The 19249-nt window shown below is 39.7% G+C and overlaps 1 protein-coding gene across 1 annotated transcript; it reads right to left on the bottom strand.

Moving 5' to 3' along the window:
- Positions 1–5748: 5748 nt before the first annotated feature.
- On the bottom strand, positions 5749–19022 carry LOC132874001 (taste receptor type 1 member 3). The gene is made up of 8 exons (XM_060909855.1): positions 18823–19022; positions 16812–17112; positions 16145–16501; positions 9362–9787; positions 9090–9293; positions 8877–8997; positions 6993–7363; positions 5749–6904 (listed from the first exon to the last, which is right to left on the bottom strand). Exons 1-8 carry the CDS (start codon positions 19020–19022, stop codon positions 6212–6214), a joined length of 2673 nt encoding a protein of 890 aa, XP_060765838.1. The 3' UTR covers positions 5749–6211.
- Between the last annotated feature and the right edge of the window lie 227 nt (positions 19023–19249).

Genomic DNA, 19249 nt, shown 5'->3' with positions numbered 1-19249 from the left:
TTTCATAACATAAAAAACAAATGCATAAATAAAAACATCATTTAGGCAGATCATTACCACTACTCATTATATATACACACTCACCTGCCACTTTATTAGGAACACCCAAATATGCACCTGCAGTTTTATGCAGTTATCCAATCAGCCAATCCCTCGACAGCAGCACAATGCATTAAAATAAATAAATAGAAATTGTGATCTCAGTGTGACTTTCTTTCACTACGGCGTGGGTGTTGGTTTGAGCCTGATGAGTATTTGGTTTGAGTATTTCAGAAACTGCTGATCTCCTGGGGTTTTTACACACAACAGTCTCAAGAGTTTACACAGAATGGTGCGAAAAACAAAAAACAGACTGAGTGAGTGATAGTTCTGTGGGTGGAAACAAACACCTTGTTGATAAGAGAGGGTCAGAGGAACACGGACAGATTGGTTCGAGCTTTTTTGCTAGGAAGGACATCGTCGGTACGCCGCAATCTTCGGACAGTTTGCTGCTTTGTGGCTAAAAAAAATCGTTTCTGTTTCCGTAAGCGCGCTGCTACCTGAGAGTTCTCCCAGAAAATTGTTTCTGACAATTTTCGCAGCTTTTCTGCTCATTATACAGGGAGAATTAATAGTTTATCTTTCACTACATTGTTATATTTTTTTCAGTTCGGTTGCAATAAAGTGTATTAGGGTTTTTTTTTCCCCCTGGTGAAATTTTTGCTTGGATTCAATCGCTGATAAAACTACTTCATGGACTAATGATCACAATTTAAAGTAAAATGATTATAGTAGTTTGGTGAAATTTTAACAAGATTTGATGATCAGGAAGTTGTTTTTGAGTGTCCAAAAATCAGCTACCTCGATTTCCATCAAGCAAACGCCACTGATGTTCCACCCTGCATTTGATATTTGCTAACATTTTAATCTGTTTAATTATGATCTTAGAGATCTGAACAGTATTTTATAGGTAGTTGGATACTGGACCATGAGCATCGCTGTTCGTGAACCGTCCTGAACGAAGTCAATTAAGTCGTGGAACATGAAATGGCGTACGTGTTACTCTTTTGTCAATAAATATGAATAACGCAAACAATAATACTGTGCTTATTGTTGTCCTTTAAGACATCAACACTGTTAAAGTTTGATTTTTTTTTGTTGCAAATTATCACAAGTTGTAGCATGAGAATAAAACTGGCTTTGCGCAGTTATTTTATGATTTTTTTAAAATGGCTTTGTTGTACAAAACTGTATTTTGTACCATGTTAAATCAATTAGAATTACGCATAATACTTTTAACGAAGGCATCATTTGAAAGCACGTGAAATTTAGGACATCTCCTGAACATTTTGTGAAGTTTAATCAGTTTTGAAGAACGTTATAATAATTTTTGTGCCTTGAACCAAAGACAGATTTGTGGTCACAGATTTATTTATTTTTTTTTCATTTCAGTGCAAAATGTCAAACCCAAACTCTGTGCTATTTAATGAGGTTCATTTTGATGTCACTTTTTTTTTTTTCAATCCCACATACAGTCACCACACACACACACACACCAATGCAAAGGGATTTCTGAGCTCTATCTCTGTGACATGACATTTATCTCAGGTCAAAATACTATACTTGAAGAGGGAAAAAAATCCAACAATCCTAGATACAGTAACTCCCATCACTCTTTACATCCGTGGTGAGCAGAAAAGCATCTTGTGCAACAGCAGAACACCACCACACTGGGTTCCACTCATGCAGCCGAGAAGAACAGGAACCTTTAATCAACAACAGGTTCCTCAGTATTAAAGTGGCCGGTGAGTGGAGCACATGCATTTAAGTTCGATTTAGTTACCCATAATGCACTAGTTAGTTAATAAAGAGTTGTTAGTTAGCTAAAATGATACCAAAATACTTCCTTACCTCGAAATTTAACTTTAAAACTGGTATAAAATGGAACAGGACGGTAAATTCCGTGCACTCACTGACCGAATCCTTAGGAGACAATGTTGTTAGCAACCGTTGCTAGGTGCTTTTATATCCGCCCTGCATACTAACGCACTAAATAGTATGCACAACAGCACCGCTTACGTCAGTGTTATAAAGCATACTACTTAGTAGCATAGTATGCGGTTTTGAATTGAGCCTAGGGCGGCGCCAAATCTCATAAAATTACTTTTATTTTGTTGTGAATGCAAAGAGAAACACAAAAAGATTTTAATTTGACTTTATTTACAGTAAACTGACAGAACAGTCACAGAAACAACAGAGGATATTTATACATGTATAATGTGTACAAACTGATTTACAGTGCCTGCCTGTGTTAGCATTAAGCTAACGCTTTATGCTATGAAGCATATAATAGCATAAAGTTATGACTTTATTTAGCCTTATAATACATAGGGCCAAATTACTCAATTCTGATTGGTCAGTCAAGGAGGGCTTTTTTTCCTTAACATGGGCCGTATTTCTGAAATGCTATTGGCTAGTTCGTTGCTTGGTTACGGTTACAAAAATTAGCAAATTTTGTCAACAAAATGGCCGACTCTGCTGACTCAGCAATGCCGCGTTTCGCTATATTTGACGAAGAAATGATAAACCGATTGAAAGCTGCAAGCGAAAATGAAAATACCAAAAAAGGACGAATTTTTGGCTTTCCGTGTTTAAGAAATGGGCCGCAGAAAGACAAATAAACGACTCTCTAGTGGCGTATGAATGCTGCGAGTTAGAATACACCGTGTCGCCGTGTCATGATGAAAGACGCTTTAGAAACTGATTCAAACGTGCAAGATTGTCTCGCGCCCTGATTGGTTCAGAAAACGTGAATGACAAACGTTGTGAACTTGAATGGCTTCCAAAGTATGAATTTGGCCCTATATATTATAAGCAAGTAATCGTATGGTTCCTCGTAAAATTAAGGATCAATTTCACTCGTGATTTCAAAGTTTTGAAATTTCAAATTGAATTTGAATTTGAATTTTCAAAACTTCAAAATCACTCGTGAAATTAATCCTTAATTTTACTCAGCCCCATATGATTACCTATACTAAATGCTAATCAGGGGTGGAATTTTTTTTTTGAACAATTGTACTTTCTTACTTGAAGTATTATTTTGGTGTATTTACACTTCACTTGAGTATTTTTGAAAGCTTGTAGAAGCCACACTAACTTTATAACATGTCGGCTAGCTGGCTAGCTAGCTCACATTGATTGATTTGTACTTTACTAGATATTAAAGGCGCTTTCGGTGAAATTGATGTCCCTTGTTCTTTTTCATCTTCATCTGATGAGTTTTCAAAAGTTATATTTTAAGTCAAAAGTTATATTCCTTGAGTTCCGCCGAACTACTATTACTACTACTACTACTAATAATAATAATAAAAGACCGCCAACTTTTGTGTTTATATTCAGACACAGTATAATAAATGTTTAGACGGGTGAACTGACCAGATTTCTGCAAATTATGACGATATTTGAAAATGATGTCACTATATACACACACACGCGCTATCTTTACGGTAGCTAAGAAAATGGCGTACATATTTCTTGATAGTTACAAATATGACATCATAAGTGAATGGATTTTCCGAGAAATGTGATTTCCCACATATTAGAGTGTTCTGTTCCGTGTTACTACAATATTTCTACACAGGGACAAAAAATACCACCCAGGTTTTGTTTTTTGTTTTTTTATACTGAATGTATTTGACATTTTATGACAATTTTTTGCTGGAAAACGAAAAACAAATTTTTTTTCACATGATTAAGCCTAATAATTGTTGTAATTTCAATAGCTTACCTTCCATCCAAGCATGGCTGTTTTGGTGGGTTATAATATGAAGTGTGGATCCCTTTTCAATGTAATGAAGTTTATCAATATATTTCTTGGTGAAAGTTATTTTTTTCTGAAATCGTTTCATTTTCAAGCTTCAATCACTTTTGCTGGTAATCAGTTTCCAAATTCAATTCAAAACACAAACATTCAATGGAAGAAAAATTGAAGAGCCAAAAACGTTCAGACGACATGCGCTGCCGTGATGAATCACCTTGAACAAAGATAAAATGAATGTTTTTGTTGGTAGGCAAAAAAGAAAGAGTGGAAAAGTGAAATGTCTACATCTAAACCTGAGTGCAGTGAAAAAACTCCCCTTCACACAGAACATTTTTCACAAGAAGTGATGTTTTTATGATTGGAGATGTGATTGGGTTAATCTGTGACATTACATTACATTAATTCATGCCTTTATCACCTCCAGACTCGACTACTGCAATAGCATCCTGTATGGCCTTCCCTCTACTGTTCTTCAAAAACTACAGTATGTTCAAAACTCTGCTGCCCGGCTGCTCACCCGCTCTCCCTCCAGAGAACATATCACCCCTGTCCTCCGTCAACTTCACTGGCTTCCCATAAAACAACGCATACACTTCAAGATCCTCCTCATCACCTACAAGGCCCTCAACGACCTTGCACCCTCGTACCTGACTGATCTCCTCCATCGCCACTCCCCCACCCGCCGACTACGCTCTGCAGATGCCAACCTCCTCACTCCCATCACCACGTCCAAGTACCGGACCCTCGGAGACAGAGCCTTCGCCATCGCTGCCCCCACCCTCTGGAACTCCCTCCCCCTGGCCATCTGTAACTCTGATACACTACTTTCCTTCAAGCGCCATCTCAAAACCCACCTGTTCAAGACTGCATATGACACTTGACATGTCACCTTCCTGCAGATCACCTTCCTATTTATCTGTTGTCTGTGTGTGTGTGTGTGTGTGTTTGTATATGTGTGTATTTTTGAACCTCCTGTAAAGCGTCTTTGAGTACCATGAAAAGCGCTATACAAAACAGATGTCTTATTATTATTATTATTATTATTAATGGCATTTAGCAGACACTCTTATCCAGAGTGACATACAACATACCCAGAGCAGCCTGGAGAGCAGTTAGAAGTTAGGTGCCTTGCTCAAGGGCACTTCAGCCATTTCTGCTGGTCCAGGGAATCAAACTGGCGACCTTTTGGTCCCAAAGTTGCTTCTCTAACCACTAGGCCATGGCTTCTGACATCAAACAATCGGAAACGGGACCGAAATAGAACGCTATCGAGAATATGGTTCTATTGGGAACAGGTTATGCGACGACACTATAGTAACTGTTTCGGATTAGGAAGTGGAATTTTATGCGGAGGACACAGACAAGCGGAGTGATACACACGCTAAAACATCCCAGTGTCGTTATGCAAAATATCAGCATTCTTTAACCACTTGACCAATCAAATTAATGAACTGGAACAAATTGCTGTATAATTAAGAGTAAAATATAGCCTACTTTTTAAACCATGGATTTTTAATTAGACCTTTAAAGTACTTTAAAGTACAAATTCCAGGATTTTCTTCTTGCAACTAACAAAGTACCTCAGTAAAATTTCAATACACTGCACTAAGCAAAGACCCATATATCATGAGGGATGTCCTTTACCTTCCGAGAGATTTAAACTTCGCCTAAGTTGAAAAAGCATTTTGAGATTAAAATACCTAATTTACGAATGTTCACTGGTTATACAAATTAGCCCGTTTTAAAACACCATAATTGCTGATAACAGTTTTATACAAGTAATAAAAGTTCACATGAAAAGATGACATTGCTTAATTTCATAAGTTACTTTTTATGTTTTAATACTTGACTACATTTAAACATAGCAAGCAATGATAGTTAAAAACAGACAGCGTAAAAACAGACTAGCGCCCCTGCTGGCTGGCTGCAGTATAACGTAACATTGCACATTCCTATGTGTTTCATTGACAAAATAGCCTATTTTCCATGTCACTTTTCTTCTCTAAACTGTCTTTCAGTCTACAGTGTCTAATTTGAACAGTTAATTTTCTTGATGCTGATATCCACACATTCCCCCTCCCCCCGAAATTAGCTTTTAAAACGTTATTCTACGATATGATAAGAAGACTAAGCAATGAAGTGATTGATAGCCTTGGTGATGTGCTGGACTTTGGTATTGGGAGAAGAGGGTGGGGCCTACCAAATGAGCAGGTGTACCTGGCTCCAAATTTCACAATATGGCAGAAGAATTTTGGCTTAATTTCTATCAAACAGAAGGGCATTAGTCATAATTTTGTTTATTTTTTGGCTGGACACTTCCACTTTTAATTGCGAGAGAGTTTGAGTATAATTTCTCAGTACATTTTCCACCCCTGTCTAGATGTCTATTACTGACACAACAGACCAACATGGTCAGTTGTTATCCTCTTTATTTTCCTCCTTACTTTCCTCTTTACTTTCCTCTTTATTCTCATTTTTATCCTCCTCTTTGTTGTCCTCTTTATTATCTTTTTTATCATCTGGCTTATTTTTATCTTGTGGTGGCTCCTCGGGTGGTATCGGTGGGATCCCCTCTAAGATCGAGGCGAAATATTCATTTTTGTTGAGGTCTGGCTCCTTGACCAGGAGGTGACACTTTGGAAGGTAATATCCAACTGTGAGCGCTGTATTGCTAATCAAAGCGAACACTACTTGAGCGATCGTCTTCTCTTTGTCCCCCAGGCCTGCATAAATTGGGATAAATATGACCCATATTACACAATAGATCAGGCTGGCGATGGTAATGTCTCTTGCAAAGTTATACTGCCTGACTGGCTTTGGTGCCATGAAGGTGCACATGAAGCAGATCAAGGCCAGCAGGCCATTGAAACCCAGCATGAGGCCAAAGTTCAGTATGGGCTCAATGGGACAGGGTAGGAACTGCTTCACAAAATTAATTTCCAGACTGTCTACCCACTTGGTGAGCGAAGGCCCTTCAAGGATAAACCAGCCAACAAGCCCTGATTGAACGCCACAGCATGCTAACACCAGACTCCAGCTGCCAATGCCTTGCAGGCTCTCCATGTTCTCTGGAGCTTTTTCCGGGAACTCACATACATAAACAATCTGTCAACACACACACACACACCAGAAATGGATCACGCAATTTGAACATAATTTCTATAAATACTACAATTGTGACTTTTTTGCTCACCTGCATGGAGATAGCCAGGATGGTGGACAGGGCCACAGTGGGGAACATGACATACAGAAGTATCTGGACACGGCAAATGTCATCATTCGGCTGACCCAGGTACAACACCAGACTAATACAGCTTCCCATCAGACTGATCAGACCCAAGCCACACAGAGGTCCTCCCAATGCTTTCAGGAGTGGCGTCCCTCGGTGTTGGAAGAACAGGATGCCCATTGCAGCCTGGCAGGACAGCAGCAGAAGTCCAGCCAGCATCAGAGACACTGATTCAAAAGATGAATAAGCCAGGTATTCGTAGGTGGGGAAGACGCAGCTGGTACTGCGGAACGTGGACCATTGGCGTGGAGGACATTTGGTGCATCGGATATCATCTTTGAAGGAAGGAAAATAATATGTGAAAGTGGTTTTGATATATTTAACTCCTTCAGACCTGGCATATATTGTAATGTTGTTGCGTAATTCATTTAAATGCGTAAATTAGAGAAAGTCAGATGATTGGTTCTGAGAGACTAATGGGAGACCAGTCAAGGTCAAACACTGCTCCAGTGAGTGAGTTATGTTTTTGCCTAGATAATAATAAATTGCAACAAGGAAGGTCAGTAAGTACAAACTGGGAAAGACTTTTAAAAGTTAGAATAAAAAGACATTGAGATTCACAGCCTAACATACTAAAGGAGCATTCGTTATTAGGGCCTGAGCACCGGAGTTGCATGGCCTCTGGTGTCCACCAGAGGGCGCTGCACCGAGCTGCATGGCCCTACTGTTTTCCTAAGGATTCTTCTTCTTCAAAACTTGGCCATTTTTGAGGTGGTTCCAGTGGGCGAAAACTCATGAACTTTGGTACACACATCAGTCCTGGCCACTGCTACTCAGGGATAGAGGCTTGGCCCCGGGTGTGTCCGGGGGACTCCACAGCACTCCCACATGTCATTGAGAATTTTGTCCGGTATATAGTTTCACCTGTCTGCGTCAAATTTGATAGGTGTGTGTGGTGCCCCAAGACAAACAAAATTGTAATGTACATTGTATTAGCCATACTCAACAGGAAGTGAGTTATTTTTGGCTTTGTGTGTTTTGACGTGTTACATTTTGACGTTCTTCTCTGAGGCGGTTTGTTGGATTCATGCCAGATTTGATATACGTGATGTCAAGTTGTTGCTGATTTTGAATTGTGAAGGGATTGTGAGGTCCTCATTTCACAGGATCCTTTACAAATCGACCATAATGTCATCTACATGTACACAGTCTGTCTATGTTCTAATGCCACCATCTGGACCTGGACAGTAATGATTCCATTCCCTAAAAACTCATCACTGGTGGTGCACACATCAGATACCCAGGCTTTTGTCGCATATTTCAGATGTGTGTGCATTGTATGATGACCACGTGTGATGGGTTGTGGAACTGGAGGTGCTCAGGCACTTCATCGTCGCTTGCGGCTATATTTTAATATATAATTTGTATTTATATATGTATACACTCTCAGAAAATAAAGTACATTATTGTACCTTTAGGGGTACAATGGCTTGTCAGTGGATCAGTACCCTCTCTAAGGTGCTTATTTGTCCCCTTTATATACTGCTTGGGAACATATATGTAACTTTTTGGGCCTACAAAAGTACATACAGTTACCTTGAGGTCCAAAAATGAGCCTTAGTGAGGATGTGCTAATCGCATCGTAAAAATCATTCACGTTAGTATTAGAACACATACTGTATCTAGTTGGTATTGCTATTATTGGCACTCGAAACATTAGAACAACAAAATACTAACAATAAGAAAATGCAGGAGTGGATGGGATTTGTCCTAATCCTTCTGAAGTTGGCAGAGGAGGAATTAAAACACCTTTACTGAATACTTATAAAAAGTTTGACAATGTCTCACCTGTTCTGTTTTGGTAGGTTCCCTCTAAACAGTCACTGCAGTCAAAGCAGCAGGAATAAAATCCTTTAACTATACGCACTTGTCCTGATAGACAGTCTGAGGAGCATGTAGATGTTGGGACCTGTTGTAAAGTAAGATCTGATGTCAGATTTACATGAAACAAACAAACAAACACTAAACATGAAAGTAAATTCATGGAAGATTCCTTGATACCGTATTATTGGTTGTATGCCATTTGATGAGTTTCTTATAAATCGTCAGGTTCTGGACGAAGGTCCCAATGTTTTTGAAGATCACACTGTGGTTCTGGAAGACCCATGCTAACAAATCATATCCGATACTTGGGTTTCCCTTTGCGTCAAAGCTGATTTGTGTTCCATTCAACGTCACAGAAACCTTCTGTACCCATGGCAGCAACTGCGCACAAAAAACAGGAATCAGTGCTGATTTTCTGATTTGAGAACAGATGTGGATTGAAATCCTACCTGCCAGGGATAGATATTGTCAGTCTTGGGATGTCTGGTGCATGTGGTTGCGTTGCAGTTGAGCATGTTGTGCAGGGCCTGGGCCACGCTGTAAACAGCGGAGTAGACGCTGAAGGCAGTGCGCCGCACCAGCTCTGTTTCCACGATGCTCAAGTTTGCAGGAGAAAGGCTCCAGCAGCCTGGACATGGGTTCTCCAGCGGGGAGACGTCAGGAGATGGTGGTGTGATTTGCATTTGCAGCCTTTCTTGCTCCATCTTGGTGAAAAGCTGCTGTACGTACGGGCTGAGCAGATCGATGGGTTGGGCCATGTCAGCGAAACCCAGCACAGTGCCAATAGTCTCAATGCCAGGCAGGCTGATGATGCTGTTGTGTACAGCCCACGCTGTGCTTGCTAGCCAGACTCCTGTCATGTTCATCCTGATTACCTGCAAAAAGAAATAAAGATCCATTGGTGCTAAGAATATTAGTACCTCATCATTAAGCTTTTTTTTACCTCGCCCGGGATGGAGTCCACCAGGGGGCGAGGTATTGTTTTCGGTGGGGTTTCTTTGTTAGCAACATTACGGGAAAACGGCTGAACCAGTCTTCATGAAACTTTCAGAATAGATGGGCATTGGTATCAAATAGAACCTCCAACATTTTGAGGGTCATCCAGTCAAGGTCAAGATCACCAAAAAGGTCAAAATAGTTTTTTTTTCATGATAGCTTCCTTCATATTCATCATATTTACTTCAAGCCAATTCCAAAATGTTCATCATTCAATTCTGCTTCCATTGATATGCTACATGATGGATATCTCTCATAGTTTTCTTTCAAACTTTCATTTGTTTGTTTGTGTGTGTGTCTTCCTGTTAACAATCTAGCATCTAGATGGTTGCACCAATTGACTTCAGATTTTCAGGGTAGGTGGACAATGGTCCGTAGATTACCCGAATAAATTTTGGGGGTAATTGGGTCAAGGTGAAGGTTAGCGTCATCGGAAAGGTCAACCTTTTGGTCAAAATAACATATTTTCCATTATAACTCAAAAACGGTTGCTGATAGACAGATGTTTACTATTATGAGCATATAGGAACTCCCATATGGCCTTTCATTTGGCACCATGATCTGTGAACTTGAAAGGTCAAACTCAAGGTCATGGGTTTTCAGAGGGCTGGAACTTGAAAACGGTTGATGGTAGACAGATATTTACCGTTATCAACTTACAGGAAGTGCCATATGGGGTTTAATTTGGCATCATGACCTTTGACCTTGAATGACTCTGAAATGTCAAACTCAAGGTCATGGATTTTCATTGGACTATAACCTGACAACTGAGGATTGAGAAATATTGCCATTATCAACATATAGGTATAAACTAAGTGCTGCTGGGCGAGATTTGTTTTTCCTGGCAACACTTGTTCTTTGTTTTAACCCTGCTTTAAATGATCCTATGTTTATTGAATAGGTCATATCTAGAAAACCTGATCAGTACTCAGCACCGCACAGTACTATCTACGGTTCATCACCTGTTTTGATTTTACAGCAATGACATTTTAAAATGTTATTTTAAAATACCCAATATAGCACCATTTCATAATTAAGAAAACAGACCAAAGCCCTTTCACATGTCATCATACAGTAGATGTGATGGAAATAAGAAATGAAAAAAAAAAAAGTAAGTCATGTCACAGGAAGTAAAATCACTTTTTGTATTTTAGGTCAAAATGACATTTTACAGGGGCGGCACGGTGGTGTAGTGGTTAGCGCTGTCGCCTCACAGCAAGAAGGTCCGGGTTCGAGCCCCGTGGCCGGCGAGGGCCTTTCTGTGTGGAGTTTGCATGTTCTCCCCGTGTCCGCGTGGGTTTCCTCCGGGTGCTCCGGTTTCCCCCACAGTCCAAAGACATGCAGGTTAGGTTAACTGGTGACTCTAAATTGAGCGTAGGTGTGAATGTGAGTGTGAATGGTTGTCTGTGTCTATGTGTCAGCCCTGTGATGACCTGGCGACTTGTCCAGGGTGAACCCCGCCTTTCGCCCGTAGTCAGCTGAGATAGGATCCAGCTTGCCTGCGACCCTGTAGAACAGGATAAAGCGGCTAGAGATGATGAGATGAGATGACATTTTACATTAAATTTAGCAGATGCTCTTATCCAGTGCGACATACAACACACCCAGAGCAGCCTGGGGAGCAGTTGGGATTAGATACCCTGCTCAAGGGCACTTCAGCCATTCCTGCTGGTCCAGGGAATTGAACCAGCAACCTTTTGGTCCCAAAGCTGCTTCTCTAACCATTAGACCCTTGCTTTTATATTTTTTTGGAATATAAATATGAAATATGATTTTAAATATTAATTTAAAGAAATGTGCTTTCATTATTGATTTTTTCCATCTGATTCATTTATTTACACATGTTAATTTTTCACATGTAGGATCAGACTCAGACTCACACTCAATTTATTGTCATTCAAACCATGTGATATGATAAGAACGAAACGCAGTTACCCAGGTGTGCAGCTTGAATAAGAAACTAAGATAAATAAAATAAATAAACAAATAAATAAATAAAAAAGTAGAAATAGTTAAATAACAAATAGAATAAAATAGCATAAACTAAGGTTGGATTTAAAAATAGAATAAACTAAAATTAAAGCCAGAAAGATGTGTGGTTTTATTTATCACATATCATTCACGTGATGTCACATGCGAATCAGTGTGAAAGTTCAGGACATAATGTGTTGAAGTGTTTTGCACATGTTTTTCACATGTGCAATGTGTGTGATGTTATGTTAAAGGAAATGCGAAAACAAATCCAAGGTGAAGGTGGATTTTTACATGAACACTTAAAGCGCGACGGCCTTTTGATTTCATACAATCGGTGAAATTTAGTTCCGTCTGAAATGTGGTGATTGTGATATCTGTTTATTTCTGTAATATCTCACAAAATATCAGGACGTTCTGTGGCTGGGAAGTTATTTAATTTGAGGGGATTAAAGCAAATAACGTGCATGAAATCGCTCGCTTCGCGCAGTCAAGCAGACAGAGGAAGTCCGTGTGCGCATGCGCAGGTTTACCTTTGAGCGTGCACTGACAGTTCCATCATTCTGTCGCTAAACGAACAGCTGATCACACCGAGGTGCTCGCTGAGCGCCCATATTTATTAGTTTGGTCCTGCATTTCCTTTCCTTCGTATAGAACATAACGTCTTTTCTTCTCGCTTTCTTTCCGTTACTGTAGTTGCTCTTTCACGTTTCATTCGCACACTCGCGCCCTCCATTTTTCTCTCTTGTTTCAAATTTATATCCCACAATGCCTTGCGTGAACGGGGAAAGCCCACCACGTGGTGTGATGCATGATGTAGTATCTTGAATTGGGTCATGGTGAAGCAGGGAAAAATAGCGGAGAATTTAGGGCCATGTGGAGATAAATTCATTAATTGTTCTATTTTTAAAAAAGCCTAATAAAATTGGAAGTCTGCGATTCGAATTCAGTAGCTTTTGGTCACTAAACAAAAATAATTGGGTGTCGGGGAAAATTCTTTTTATGACCTACACTTGAAAAATCTGAAAGGCGGTACAGCTTTAAATTCATATGGATCTCATCCAGATTTGCACCTCACCTGTTTTTTTTTACCTTTTTGATAATTAAATGTCATGCATTAATGCTTTACATGCAATCAATACACTCAATACTTAATGCATTTAAAAGAAAATGTGTCGCTTTAAGGTCAGATTCCTGTTTGCATGGTCTTAAATCAGCCCGATCTTATTTGTCAAGATTGAATCATCTTAACCTTTTTTTTTTTTTTACTTTTAGCTGAATATAATTTCATCTGAGATTACTAATAGGCTCATTAATATTTCACATCTGTGTAAGCGCACAGATATTTTCACTTTCATTAAACAAAGCATAGGTTAAAAGTTACAGATGGGTGCTAAAAGTTTGCATACCCTTAGGACCAAATGACTCAGGCAAATCCATTTAAATTACAGCAACAAGGCATTTAGTGTGTGAGGTTTCAGAGATGGTTCTTCCTCCGAGTTCAAAATGATATTAATTCAAAAGTTAAATACATGCACCTCGCTTTGTAAATATGCTATAAATATTTTCTAATGACATGCATGATGAGTTCACTTTTATAACACAACACATAACAAATGCGGTTATAAGTTGATAAAATACACTCACTATCCACTTTATTACGAACACCCATACATCCACCTGCTGTGCTGTTTTCTGCAGTTCTCTAATCAGCCGATTCCTTGACAACAGCATGATGCATCAAATCACGCAGATACAAATCAAGAGCTTCAGTTAATGTTCACAATGTTCAAACATCAGAATGGGAAAAATTGTGATGTCAGTTTTTGTGTGACTTTCTGTCACTGTGGTACGGGTGTTGGTTTGAGCCAGATGGACTGCTGGTTTGAGTATTTCAGAAGCTGCTGATCTCCTGGGGTTTCCACACACAACAGTCTCTAGAGTTTACACAGAATGGTGCGGAAAACAAAAAAAAAACATAGAGTGAGTGAGTGACAGTTCTGTGGGTGGAAACAAACCCCTTGTTAATAAGAGAGGTCAGAGGGAAATGGATAGATTGAGCAGTTTGAGCGTTTTGCCAGGAAGGATATACAGTGGTGCTTGAAAGTTTGTGAACCCTTTAGAATTTTCTATATTTCTGCATAAATATGACCTAAAACATCATCAGATTTTCACACAAGTCCTAAAAGTAGATAAAGAGAACCCAGTGAAACAAATGATACAAAAATATTATACTTGGTCATTTATTTATTGAAGAAAATGATCCAATATTACATATCTGTGAGTGGCAAAAGTATGTGAACCTTTGCTTTTAGTATCTGGTGTGACCCCCTTGTGCAGCAATAACTGCAACTAAACGTTTCTGGTAACTGTTGATCAGTCCTGCACACCGGCTTGGAGGAATTTTAGCCCGTTCCTCTGTACAGAACAGCTTCAACTCTGGGATGTTGGTGGGTTTCCTCACATGAACTGCTCGCTTCAGGTCCTTCCACAACATTTCCATTGGATTAAGATCAGGACTTTGACTTGGCCATTCCAAAACATTCACTTTATTCTTCTTTAACCATTCTTTGGTAGAACGACTTGTGTGCTTAGGGTCGTTGTCTTGCTGCATGACCCACCTTCTCTTGAGATTCAGTTCATGGACAGATGTCCTGACATTTTCCTTTAGAATTCGCTGGTATAATTCAGAATTCATTGTTCCATCAATGATGGCAAGCCGTCCTGGCCCAGATGCAGCAAAACAGGCCCAAACCATGATACTACCACCACCATGTTTCACAGATGGGATAAGGTTCTTATGCTGGAATGCAGTGTTTTCCTTTCTCCAAACATAATGCTTCTCATTTAAACCAAAAAGTTCTATTTTGGTCTCATCCATCCACAAAACATTTTTCCAATAGCCTTCTGGCTTGTCCACGTGATCTTTGGCAAACTGCAGATGAGCAGCAATGTTGTTTTTGGAGAGCAGTGGCTTTCTCCTTGCAACCCTGCCATGCACAGCATTGTTGTTCAGTGTTCTCCTGATGGTGGACTCATGAACATTAACATTAGCCAATGTGAGAGAGGCCTTCAGTTGCTTAGAAGTTACCCTGGGGTCCTTTGTGACCTCGCCGACTATTACACGCCTTGCTCTTGGAGTGATCTTTGTTGGTCGACCACTCCTGGGGAGGGTAACAATGGTCTTGAATTTCCTCCATTTGTACACAATCTGTCTGCCTGTGGATTGGTGGAGTCCAAACTCTTTAGAGATGGTTTTATAACCTTTTCCAGCCTGATGGGCATCAACAATGCTTTTTCTGAGGTCCTCAGAAATCTCCTTTGTTCGTGCCATGATACACTTCCACAAACGTGTTGTGAAGATCAGACTTTGATAGATCCCTGTTCTTTAAATAAAACAGGGTGCCCACTCACACCTGATTTGTCATTCCATTGATTGAAAACACCGGACTCTAATTTCACCTTCAAATTAACTGCTAATCCTAGAGGTTCACATACTTTTGCCACTCACAGATATGTAATATTGGATCATTTTCCTCAATAAATAAATGACCAAGTATAATATTTTTGTCTCATTTGTTTAACTGGGTTCTCTTTATCTACTTTTAGGACTTGTGTGAAAATCTGATGATGTTTTAGGTCATATTTATGCAGAAATATAGAAAATTCTCCAGGGTTCACAAACTTTCAAGCACCACTGTAGTAATCCATATAATCACTCTTTACAACCATGGTGAGCAGAAAAGCATCTCAGCAGAACAGCAGAAAGAAGAACACATTAGGTTCCACTCCTGCAGCCAAGAACAGGAATCTTAGAGTCAAGAACAAGTTCCTATTAAAGTGGCCGGTGAGTGTGTCATCATTTCATGAATTGGAAAAATTGCCGTGGTAATAATATAGCAGGAATTAAACACTTCAGGGTGTGCTGTTATAAGAAAATAATCAACTTCAGTATGTTCACAGTAACTCTTCATCACACCACTCGAACACTGACTCTGTGACTCTTAGTCACAGGATATAAACCTTTGCTGTTCTGTAAATGACTTATCAGACATTTTCAATCAGTATAAACAACCATTAATCATTTTATTGCCTCAAGTCTGTTATAAGATTAGTCCGAACACTGCTGGGTTTCTGTATGTAGAGTATCATGACTCTGTGTTTAGCTGCTGGTGAACAGGGCACTGGGGAATCGGAAGGATGTGAGCCCCCTGCTGGGCAAACAACTCACAAAAAATTCAAGTATCACTGACAACATTGCTCACCTCTTTGAAGAAGGTGGTGCTTGCTTGGGAGGATGCGAACACCACCACTACACCCACTTTAGCCTTCACTATGCCATCCAGGATCTCCAATATAGTAGGCACCGGGTTGTTGTAGACTGGTATTAGCCCTTCGTATGCTACACAAATGCCCCCATTGGCAGCGTTACGGGACACCTGCTCTTGACCCTCTTTGCCGTACGTCTCATCACTGCCGATCACTGCCACCCAGTTCCAGCCGAACTCCTGCAACAGCTGCACCATCGCCATGGCCTGCCAACTGTCACTGGGAGCAGTGCGCATAAATGATGGGTACGTCAGCTTATCACTGAACCCCTCACTGGTGGCTCTGTAGCTGACCTGCAGGGGGAAGCAGCAAGCATGGAACTGAGTTCCAGAATTTTCTTCACATAGAAGACATGATAAAAGCTTTATTTATTTTATTCATTAATTTGTTTATTTGCTTGGTGCTTATTAATTCATAGAAATACAGTACATTAATAAAATGTACATTTAAAAATATTTTATTAACATTATATTTTTATATGTTAGTAAAACAGATGCTTGATTTAACGGTCATTTATTACAATTTTAATGTTTTCCTTTGACTTTCCCAACACATGCTTTTTCCGCTGCTTTTCACCCAAGAACCTTTAGAACTTGTCCTCACCTGTGGCATCAAGAAAAAGCTCACCAGCTGGCCAATGATAGCAGCCATCTCGGAGCTGGACGGGCCAATGACTGCGTGAACTCTGGTCATGTACTCGGTGTAGTTACACATGACGTCCACCTCGTCTGAGTTGGGCGTGGTGAAGAAACGCAGCGTGGGCTTCAGGATGATTGCCGACTGTCTGCAGTCATCATAGTTCTCGAAGCCCAGCTTCACATTAGGAAGAAGGTCAGGCATAGCGTTGATCTCGTCTATCGTGTACTTCATCACTAGTGCCAGCGCGAGGCCATGCTCATCAACACTGTCACAAAAAACAAAGCAGACTTCACCCAGAAGGTCGAGAAAAGCAAGTGTGGAGGAGTACAGTATTAAATGAACCTAGGCCTGTGTCGGTGTCAGATTGAGCTTATTCAGTTAACCATGTGAAAATAACCATGTTAAGCAGTTAAACTATTGGCCCAGATGTCAATAGTGATGAAGACCGTGATTTATATTTTACTTTTTTTACGTTTCATTTCCACAAAGTCTTTTCAGACATTGCAATGAGACCATCAATGTCGGCGTAGCTCACTCCGGCCCCGTCTAGTCCAGAAGGAACGATCTAAAGTGGGCCACCTTGCGCAATAAATGTTGCAAGTTATATACACTATATACAAGCTCTATATAGAAGCGATATCCACCCTAGGAATACCGACCTATTTACCAGAAAGAATCCAAAACAGCGAGGAACTGACCGAGAAGAAGCGATTTTTGTTGAACTACAAGACATTAAGGCTTAATTAGTCCATAACTTCATTAATAATTGTAATGAGGCAAATCTGGGTAGAAGTTCTATGTTCCCCTACCTTCATGCCAGAAAGAATCAAAATCGGTAAAGAATTGAGGGAGAAGAAGCGATTTGTGTGGAAACTGCTCATTAGGGATTGATTAATTACTCCATATCTACATTATGAATTGCAATTATGCAAATTTGTGTAGAAGCCATATGCACTCCAGTCAGACCTACCTTCCTGCCAGAAAGAATAAAAATCAGTGAAGAACTGAGAGAGAAGAAGCGATTTTCGTGAAATGTGGACGACGCCAGACAACTCATGATAACGTAAACTCATCACCAGTCAGCTGGATGAGCTAATAATAAAAATCAACTTTTTTGACTTGTTCTGGAAGTTTCTCCTAAAAATGTTTCCTGTTCATTCCTTTGTACAGGGAAAATGTAATTATTGTCTGTGGTAACGGCACATTAGCTACTGGTGCAGAAGTATCTATATTTTTTGTTCTAGATTTTTATTTTCTGACTTCTACGTTATCGATTCAGTACAAAAACATTTTAGATACCAAGCGTTCATTTTCCAGCCTAAAATTAAATGTTACAGCAAAAATGTTTGTATATCAGTAAATAAAGCAGCATATTACATAAAGAGAGCACTTTTCAGTCAAAAAAAAAACATCATGAAAGCTGCTGGGTTTTGTTGTGAGCGTGACAGTCAAAGTGTCCAGAAGAACTGTGGCTGCTTCTGTAAGACGCTCAGTAAAACCTACAGCTCGTTTCCGCATAAAACTGAACAAGCTATCCCTGAGACTACTTTTCTTTTTTTAAAGAATGGGTCATTGCACCAAATATGGACTTTATTTGTTAGTATTTTTAACGTAGAAACATTTAATTTAATCATTTTTGAAGGCATCTTTGCTCTCGAGTATTTCTTTACTATATGATTTTTGCACAGTATGGATAGAAAATGAGTTTGTTTTAATAACAATCAAAGTGAAATCCCTTTACATTTATTATATGATAATTGTATGTAAATTCCCATGACCAATATAGCACCTTTATGCAACAAATCATGCATTGTAATTTTCTGCTATAGTCTTTAAAGTCTTCTTAAATACGAAAAATCAGTGTTAGCCAAATTCTTATCCTTTTCCTTTGTAAGCCAGTTCAGCACTCTTCCTCTGAGATCTTCAAGACCTGTGAGCACAAATGATTCCTTCTAGAATAATCTCAGTACATTACCTCTGGCAGTGAATATCATCCGGTTTCACTCTCTCAGTCAGGTTACTGGTCAGTTGGTTGATGGGAAAAAGTCCACCGAGTAGAATATCTCCAGGAGAGCTGAAGAGATTTGTGGAGATGTTCTGGAACCACGGCGGATTTGCACCACGAGCAGAACTGAGTAAGAAACAAAGAATCAGCAGCTTCGCCTGTCTGGCCATTCTGCAAAACATATTCATTAAATAAGAGAAAGCCAATTAATGAGTCAGTTCAACTCGTTTTGCTTCAGCTTTTGGGTCAGGATGGATTTTCCTGATGGTCTGGAGACACTGGCGTGATAAGTCCAAATAGTTTGCTCAGGGTTTGTGTGCTTTGTTATTATGTATATGGTCGGATGTGTATTTAAATCAGTGGTTTACGTAAAGCTTCCATCGAATCCACGCAAGTG

This window comes from Neoarius graeffei, chromosome 26, assembly GCF_027579695.1.
Source record: "Neoarius graeffei isolate fNeoGra1 chromosome 26, fNeoGra1.pri, whole genome shotgun sequence".
In the NCBI taxonomy this organism is placed as follows: domain Eukaryota; kingdom Metazoa; phylum Chordata; class Actinopteri; order Siluriformes; family Ariidae; genus Neoarius; species Neoarius graeffei.
The sequence above is the reverse complement of the archived record's forward strand: the minus strand, read 5'-3'. Positions and strand labels throughout refer to the sequence as shown.